At 40.0% G+C, this 9,800-nt stretch overlaps 1 protein-coding gene across 1 annotated transcript; it reads right to left on the reverse strand.

Annotated features, from left to right (window-relative positions):
• Positions 1-559: 559 nt before the first annotated feature.
• APOA1 (apolipoprotein A1) lies at positions 560-9,066 on the reverse strand. Its single transcript, XM_053690059.1, has 4 exons — positions 9,023-9,066; positions 6,972-7,033; positions 5,658-5,811; positions 560-1,368 (listed from the first exon to the last, which is right to left on the reverse strand). The coding sequence occupies exons 2-4, from the start codon at positions 7,012-7,014 to the stop codon at positions 783-785; spliced, it is 783 nt and encodes a 260-aa protein (XP_053546034.1). The 5' UTR covers positions 7,015-7,033; positions 9,023-9,066; the 3' UTR covers positions 560-782.
• Between the last annotated feature and the right edge of the window lie 734 nt (positions 9,067-9,800).

Below are 9,800 nucleotides of genomic sequence, written 5' to 3' on the forward strand. Positions count from 1 at the left end.
TCATTACCCAATGCTACCTCATAATGATGGCAACATTTGTTATTATCTGCTTGTTATGTACCCAGCTCATAACCCAATGCTACCTCATAATGATGACAACATATTATATTCTCTACTTGTGAGATAAAGAGCTCATTACCCCATACTACCTCATAATGATGGCAACATATTATATTGTCTGCTTGTAAAGTACCCAGCTCATAACCCAATGCTACCTCATAATGATGACAACACGTTATATTGTCTACTTGTGAGATACAGAGCTCATAACCCAATACTACCTCATAATGATCACAACATATTATATTGTCTACTTGTGAGATACAGAATTCATAACCCAATACTACCTCATAGTGATTACAACATATTATATTGTAGAGAAATATGAATAATTGTACCCCTGTACCCTGCATCCCAAATGTTATAGTCCCCATACCAACTGACTGTACCTTCATTGTCACCAGGTGCATGCCAGGACATTCCTGTCTCAAAACCCCCCATCTGTTTGTTGTACTTTATTCTTTATAATTAGCTGAATAAAATAAGATGTAAATACAAGTTTATTTTCTGATCAATTTTATTTTACAGCTTAGTCAGTGAGAACTGAAGGGCACTAAGGTGACATCCACGGGATTGAGGTAAGAGTTGTGAGCTATGTAAACAATAAGATATTAAACCAATTATGATAAACTATTGGCCCCATCCACAAAGAGGTTAGAGGCAGCAGCATGAAGGCTCAGAGATAAGTGTATACTTCCATTGGTGGTTGGAGGAGGACCTGTTTATGCAGCCTTACCGAGCCTGGCCCTCAATCCTTCCAAGAGCTTGGAAAGCTTCACTTTGGCTTCTTCTGCATGAGGCAACAGACGTTCCTTAATATTCTGAACCAGGGGTCCTAATTTCTCTTTTAAAACCTCAATATTCTGGGATACTCGAGCCCTGTACTCTTCAGCTCTTGGACCTGCATTAGCCTTTACTTCTTCCAGTTTTTCAGCCAGCTTTTGCCTAACTTCCTCACTGTATGGTGCATAACTGGTACGCAAAGCATCCACATCCTCGCGCAGTTTGTCCCTCAGCTCTTCAGCAATGGGCAGAACCTTCTTATATAAAGCCTCAAGATTATCCTTGGTCTGTTTGTGCACCTCAGAGGCCAGTGGGGACAATTTCTCCTTGTAAACCTGCACATCATCTACCCAGCGCTTATAGAAAGATTCCAGAATAGGACGGATCTTCTCCTTGAGCAGAGGAACATCCTTTTCCAGCTCTTTGGCCACCTGTGCTCTCACATTATCCACATAAGGTTCAAGCTGTTTTCTTACATTCAGGGCATTGGCAGTGAGAGTGTCCAACTTCTCACTGATCTGAAGGCTGGAAATGAAAGGAGAGCCAATTAATCTAGCCTTATAGACACTGAGTCACTTTGTGGAGGAGGGAAAAACAAAATGCCTATAGCTCTATAGCTATCTCCTGTCTATGTCAATCTGTCACTCTCTGGGGAGGAACAGACCCAATGCCCATAGCTATATTCTGTCTGTGTCACTGTGTCACTCTGCGAGGGAGGGACAAACCCAATGCCCATAGCTATCTCCAGTCTGTGTCACTGTTTCACTCTCTGAGGGAGGGACAGACCCAATGCCCATAGCTATCTCCTGTCTGTGTCACTGTTTTACTCTGCAGGGACTCGGGATGGATACAATGCCCCATAGCTATCTTCTGTCTGTGTCACTTTGTGGAGGAGGGAGAAACACAATGCCTACAGCTATCTCCTGTCTGTGTCACTCTCTTGGGGTGGGTCAGACTCAATGCCTATAGCAATCTCCTGTCTGTGTCACTCTGCGGGGGGGGGGGGGCAAACCTAATGCTCATAGCTATCTCCTGTCTGTGTCACTATGTCACTCTGGGGGGGGGCAAACCCAATGCCCATAGCTATCTCCTGTCTGTGTCACTGTGTCACTCTGCGGGGGAGGGACAGAGCCAATGCCCATAGCTATCTCCTGTCTGTGTCACTGTGTCACTTTGTGGGGGAGGGATGGATACAATGCCCTTAGCTCCCTCCTGTCTGTGTCACAGTGTCACTTTTGTAGGGGAGGGAAGGAATAGCTGACCCATAGATCCCTCTGGTCAGGTGAGATTATCTAAGGAGAGTTGTTAGTACTGTGGGGTCTTTAAATGAACTTTACAAATACAAAATGTAGCTTGAAAACTATTTATCTCACTAAGGGCCAGATTACAAGTGGCGAGCTAACTGTTACGAGCAAGCGATATGGGGTTTATTGCAGGTGTCTGTGCACGTTGGGAAGTAGGGAGCGCATTACAAGTTGAAAGTAATCACGTTGGCTAGAGTATAATTGAATTTAACGTGTGTCAGGTTATCGCGACCTCAGAGCTCAGGTTAACTGTTACGCTCGAATAAATGAGACCTCCGGTGTTAGGAAAAAAAAGGCTGCAAAGGGCTTTAACGTAGAGATACATACATATACATGTCTAAAACTTCCTGTTAGTGCAGCTGGGGTTCTGGCACAAAGATGATCGAGTTAGCACGCTCTCCAGAGCACATCAACTTGATGTATAATCATGTGTATAATATAGGTATAAATATATATTTTACCAAAAATCCATAAGATATATGTAGAAATATGTATTTATGAATATGCTATGTGAAGAACATTGGAATGTGAAACATTAATATTTAATGTCGGGTTAGCACACTTGTTAAATGCAATAAGGTTTATGCGTGAGTAGGGTGTTCGATTTTTTCCTCACTTTTTGTGCTCCATCAAAGTCTATCAGAGAATACGTTAACTCACGAAGCGTAACATTTTTTATTTCAACTTGTAGAACAAAAAGACCCAACATACTACTGAGTTACTGCTCCACTTGTAATCTGGCCCTAAGTGGGGTTCTGGATGTGAACAGGAGACACCACACAATGCAATTTCATGCTAAAAATAAAATCTCTCCTTGATGGTGGTGAGTTTGTGATAGTCGGGTCCTTTCTCACGGTGTCATATCACAAATACAAACAGAAAGTGCTCTACCAGGAACTAAAAACAGCTCAGTAGCTTGTTCTATGGTGATTAACCACCTGGGAGCAGCATCTTTTAGCCCAGTTGTGCTTTTTACAGATGAGAGCTTCTCACTATGTCACCCTTGAGCCCAGGGACAGTATGTATTATGTGTTACTTCTCCTGTCTGTATCACCCTTGAGCCCAGGGACAGTATGTATTATGTGTTACTTCTCCTGTCTGTGTCACACTAGAGTAAAGGGACAGTATGTATTATGTGTTACTGTCTGTGTCACACTAGTGTAAAGGGACAGTATGTATTATGTGTTACTTCTCCTGTCTGTGTCACCCTTGAGCCCAGGGACAGTATGTATTATGTGTTACTTCTCCTGTCTGTGTCACACTAGTGTAAAGGGACAGTATGTATTATGTGTTACTTATCCTGTCTGTGTCACACTAGTGTAAAGGGACAGTATGTATTATGTGTCACTTCTCCTGTCTGTGTCACACTAGTGTAAAGGGACAGTATGTATTATGTGTCACTTCTCCTGTCTGTGTCACACTAGTGTAAAGGGACAGTGTGTATTATGTGTCACTTCTCCTGTCTGTGTCACACTAGTGTAAAGGGACAGTATGTATTATGTGTTACTTCTCCTGTCTGTGTCACACTAGTGTAAAGGGACAGTATGTAATATGTGTCACTTCTCCTGTCTGTGTCACACTAGTGTAAAGGGACAGTATGTATTATGTGTTACTTCTCCTGTCTGTGTCACACTAGTGTAAAGGGACAGTATGTATTATGTGTTACTTCTCCTGTCTGTGTCACACTAGTGTAAAGGGACAGTATGTATTATGTGTCACTTCTCCTGTCTGTGTCACACTAGTGTAAAGGGACAGTATGTATTATGTGTAACTTCTCCTGTCTGTGTCACACTAGTGTAAAGGGACAGTATGTATTATGTGTCACTTCTCCTGTCTGTGTCACACTAGTGTAAAGGGACAGTATGTATTATGTGTTACTTCTCCTGTCTGTGTCACACTAGGGTAAAGGGACAGTATGTATTATGTGTCACTTCTCCTGTCTGTGTCACACTAGGGTAAAGGGACAGTATGTATTATGTGTTACTTCTCCTGTCTGTGTCACACTAGAGTAAAGGGACAGTATGTATTATGTGTCACTTCTCCTGTCTGTGTCACACTAGTGTAAAGGCACAGTATGTATTATGTGTCACTTCTCCTGTCTGTGTCACACTAGTGTAAAGGGACAGTATGTATTATGTGTCACTTCTCCTGTCTGTGTCACACTAGTGTAAAGGGACAGTATGTATTATGTGTTACTTCTCCTGTCTGTGTCACACTAGTGTAAAGGGACAGTATGTATTATGTGTTACTTCTCCTGTCTGTGTCACACTAGTGTAAAGGGACAGTATGTATTATGTGTTACTTCTCCTGTCTGTGTCACACTAGTGTAAAGGGACAGTATGTATTATGTGTCACTTCTCCTGTCTGTGTCACACTAGTGTAAAGGGACAGTATGTATTATGTGTCACTTCTCCTGTCTGTGTCACACTAGTGTAAAGGGACAGTATGTATTATGTGTTACTTCTCCTGTCTGTGTCACACTAGTGTAAAGGGACAGTATGTATTATGTGTTACTTCTCCTGTCTGTGTCACACTAGTGTAAAGGGACAGTATGTATTATGTGTTACTTCTCCTGTCTGTGTCACACTAGTGTAAAGGGACAGTATGTATTATGTGTTACTTCTCCTGTCTGTGTCACACTAGTGTAAAGGGACAGTATGTATTATGTGTTACTTCTCCTGTCTGTGTCACACTAGTGTAAAGGGACAGTATGTATTATGTGTTACTTCTCCTGTCTGTGTCACACTAGTGTAAAGGGACAGTATGTATTATGTGTTACTTCTCCTGTCTGTGTCACACTAGGGTAAAGGGACAGTATGTATTATGTGTTACTTCTCCTGTCTGTGTCACACTAGTGTAAAGGGACAGTATGTATTATGTGTCACTTCTCCTGTCTGTGTCACACTAGTGTAAAGGGACAGTATGTATTATGTGTTACTTCTCCTGTCTGTGTCACACTAGTGTAAAGGGACAGTATGTATTATGTGTCACTTATCCTGTCTGTGTCACACTAGTGTAAAGGGACAGTATGTATTATGTGTCACTTCTCCTGTCTGTGTCACACTAGTGTAAAGGGACAGTATGTATTATGTGTCACTTCTCCTGTCTGTGTCACACTAGTGTAAAGGGACAGTATGTATTATGTGTAACTTCTCCTGTCTGTGTCACACTAGTGTAAAGGGACAGTATGTATTATGTGTAACTTCTCCTGTCTGTGTCACACTAGTGTAAAGGGACAGTATGTATTATGTGTCACTTCTCCTGTCTGTGTCACACTAGTGTAAAGGGACAGTATGTATTATGTGTAACTTCTCCTGTCTGTGTCACACTAGTGTAAAGGGACAGTATGTATTATGTGTCACTTCTCCTGTCTGTGTCACACTAGTGTAAAGGGACAGTATGTATTATGTGTTACTTCTCCTGTCTGTGTCACACTAGGTTAAAGGGACAGCATATATAATGTGTTACTTCCTCTTCTCTGGGTCACCTGCAGGGGAGGAAGTTACTTACTCAAGCTGTTTGCCTAACTCAGAAGTCTCTAGCTGGGTTGCAGCATCTCTCCCGATGTCCCGCGCCTTGTTCAGGTAACTCTCTATGATTTCTTTGGCTTTCTGTGCTGGGGATTGTGGTTCCTCATGCTGCCAGGGGTAGCGTGCCTGTGTTCCTGTGGGAGTAAGTAACAGCTTTGTATGTCTGATGTAACATCTGTATGTGTCGAAAGAAGAGCTGTGTGTGTGTGACAAAAAAGGTGATGTGTGTGTGTGAGACAGAGGTGTGTGAGACAGAGGTGTGTGTGACAGAGGTGTGTGTGACAGAGGTGTGTGTGTGACAGAGGTGTGTGAGACAGAGGTGTGTGTGACAGAGGTGTGTGTGACAGAGGTGTGTGTGACAGAGGTGTGTGTGTGACAGAGGTGTGTGAGACAGAGGTGTGTGAGACAGAGGTGTGTGTGTGACAGAGGTGTGTTTGTGACAGAGGTGTGTGTGACAGAGGTGTGTGTGTGTGTGAGACAGAGGTGTGTGTGTGACAGAGGTGTGTGTGTGTGACAGAGGTGTGTGTGTGAGACAGAGGTGTGTGTGTGACAGAGGTGTGTGTGTGACAGAGGTGTGTGTGTGTGTGAGACAGAGGTGTGTGTGTGACAGAGGTGTGTGTGTGTGTGTGTGACAGAGGTGTGTGTGTGACAGAGGTGTGTGTGTGTGACAGAGGTGTGTGTGTGTGTGTGAGACAAAGTTGTGTGTGTGACAGAGGTGTGTGTATGACAGAGGTGTGTGTGACAGAGGTGTGTGTGTGTGTGACAGAGGTGTGTGTGTGTGTGTGACAGAGGTGTGTGTGTGTGTGACAGAGGTGTGTGTGTGTGTGACAGAGGTGTGTGTGTGTGTGTGTGTGTGTGACAGATGTGTGTGTGTGACAGAGGTGTGTGTGTGACAGAGGTGTGTTTGTGACAGAGGTGTGTGTGTGTGAGACAGAGATGTGTGTATGACAAAGGTGTGTGTGTGACAGAGGTGTGTGTGACAGAGGTGTGTGTGTGACAGAGGTGTGTGTGTGTGACAGAGGTGTGTGTATGTATGACAGAGGTGTGGAGGTGTGTGTGTGTATGACAGAGGTGTGTGTGTATGACAGAGGTGTGTGTGTGTGTGTGTGTGTATGACAGAGTTGTGGAGGTGTGCGTGTGTATGACAGAGGTGTGTGTGTATGACAGAGGTGTGTGTGTGTGTGACAGAGGTGTGTGTATGTGTGTATGACAGAGGTGTGTGTATGACAGAGGTGTGTGGCAGTAAGATATGTGACAGATACCTGGGCAGATAATAACATGGTAATATATTTACCTGTAAAGAACAGCAGTGCAAGGGTTAATGTCAGGCCTCTCATGTCTGCAGACTTTTGAAACCTGTAATGACCATAATGGAGAATTCAGGAGCCAGAAGACAAAGGGCACGTCTGACCTAAGAGTACAGTGCAGGTCCCTAAAGTGCTCCACAGAATTACATAAGAAATAAATGTTCCTTTTCCTTTTAATGGACCAACAAATAATATTTTTTTATTTCCTAAACTTTCAAGGTTTTACAGGTCTCTTCTTCAGATGTAGATCTGATTTTGAAAGCTTATGGAAGAAAAAAAACTTAATTTCATTGGTCCATTTACAGGTATTACAATCTACTAAAGGATCATTCTCTGTGGGGCCCTTTTTGTGACAAATGTGACACAGCAGATAAGATTTCACAACGTAAAGCACAAAAAATAACAATTAATAACAAACTTGTTACTAATAAAAACTACTCAGGTTGAATATTTGCTGCTCCTGATCAATTCACTAACAACAGTTACAGTGTAGAACAAATATTGCTACATTAAACAATCTCTGTGGATCAAACATAATGGACATAAGAACCAATCTTAGTACTGAAGCAGAAATATGTATGTGACATCATCAGATATATAAATGAGCTGTAACTCCAGGTGTGTCTTCACACCTATTCATACATGTGCATATATTTGCTAGTGTGAGTATATATATATGTATAAGTATGTATGTGTGTAAGTGTATAAGTGTGTATATATGTGTATATATATATATATATATATATATATGTATGTGTATATGAGTGTGGTGTGTGTTTGTATAAGTATATATGTGTGTATATATGTGTGTATATGTATATGTATGTAAGTGTGTAAATGTGTGTGTATATATGTCTGTAAATTTGTGTATATATGTATGTGTGTGTATATATATATATATATATATAAAATTGTGTGTGTATGTATGTACGTATATATATATGTATGTGTATATGAGTGTGGTGTGTGTTTGTATAAGTATATATGTGTGTATATATGTGTGTATATGTATATGTATGTAAGTGTGTAAATGTGTGTGTATATATGTCTGTAAATTTGTGTATATATGTATGTGTGTGTGTATATATATATATATATATATAAAATTGTGTGTGTATGTATGTACGTATATATATATGTATGTGTATATGAGTGTGGTGTGTGTTTGTATAAGTATATATGTGTGTATATGTATATGTATGTAAGTGTGTAAATGTGTGTGTGTATATATATATAAAATTGTGTGTGTATGTATGTATATACAGTATATATACTGTGTATATATATATATATATATATATATATATATATATATATATATCTGTGCGTGTATATATATATATATATATATACTGTATGTGTATATATATATATATATATATATATATATATATATATATATATATATATATATATATATATATATATATATACAAAGTCCTGTGTAGGAATGCACCCCATATAATTAGTAGCAGATGCCAGGGTGCAATGTCAAAACAGTATGTACTATGCAAAAAGGCAGCACTCACTGGTCATTTGTAAGTAAAAATTAGCTTTTAATAATACAAAAAGTTAAAATCTTGGGAAAACATATGTTTTTCCCAAGATTTTAACTTTTTGTATTATTAAAAGCTAAATTTTACTTACAAATGACCAGTGAGTGCTGCCTTTTTGCATAGTATATATATATATCTGTGTGTGTGTGTTTATGTATGTGTATATGTATATATATATATATATATATATATATATATATATATATATATATACATATATATATATATATATATATACACACATGTGTTTTATTTATATATATATATATATATATATATATATATATATATATACATGTGTTATACATATATATATATATATGTGTGTGTGTGTGTGTGTGTTTGTGTGTGTGCATGTGTGTATATGTGCATGTATGTACATGTGTTGTATATACATATATGTGTGTGTAGTAATAGGTGAGATATAGCGTTCCCTATAAGAAGCTAGCTTGTGTGTCCCCCACCACCCAGCAAGCACTTACCTTGTTTAGTTGGAAGCTTAACTTGTGAGCTGCTGGCTTGCGGTCGGGCTATATATCCCTGGTACTTATCAGCTGAGATAAGAGGGATTTGCAAAGCAGACATGTGGAACTTGAGGTGCAAAGGTCAGGACACTTGTGCTGCTGAGACACAGATTTTGCTGAATCACCAAACCAAGAGCTTGCAATCTAGTACAGTTATAGAGCTATTACAGACAGGATCTTTAGAAAAGCACAGTGCTAAAGCAATTACAGACAGGGTCATTAGACAAGCACAGTTCTAGAGCTATTACTAACAGGGTCATTAGACAAGCACAGTTATAGAGCTATTACAGACAGGGTCATTAGACAAGCACAGTGCTAGAGCTATTACTAACAGGGTCATTAGACAAGCACAGTTATAGAGCTATTACAGAGAGGGTCATTAGACAAGCACAGTTCTAGAGCTATTACAGAGAGGGTCATTAGACAAGCACAGTGCTAGAGCTATTACAGACAGGGTCATTAGACAAGCACAGTGCTAGAGCTATTACTAACAGGGTCATTAGACAAGCACAGTTATAGAGCTATTACAGAGAGGGTCATTAGACAAGCACAGTGCTAGAGCTATTACAGACAGGGTCATTAGACAAGCACAGTTCTAGAGCTATTACTAACAGGGTCATTAGACAAGCACAGTTATAGAGCTATTACAGACAGGGTCATTAGACAAGCACAGTGCTAGAGCTATTACTAACAGGGTCATTAGACAAGCACAGTTCTAGAGGTATTACACACAGGG

The sequence above is a fragment of the Bombina bombina genome, chromosome 8 (assembly GCF_027579735.1).
Source record: "Bombina bombina isolate aBomBom1 chromosome 8, aBomBom1.pri, whole genome shotgun sequence".
In the NCBI taxonomy this organism is placed as follows: Eukaryota; Metazoa; Chordata; class Amphibia; order Anura; family Bombinatoridae; genus Bombina; species Bombina bombina.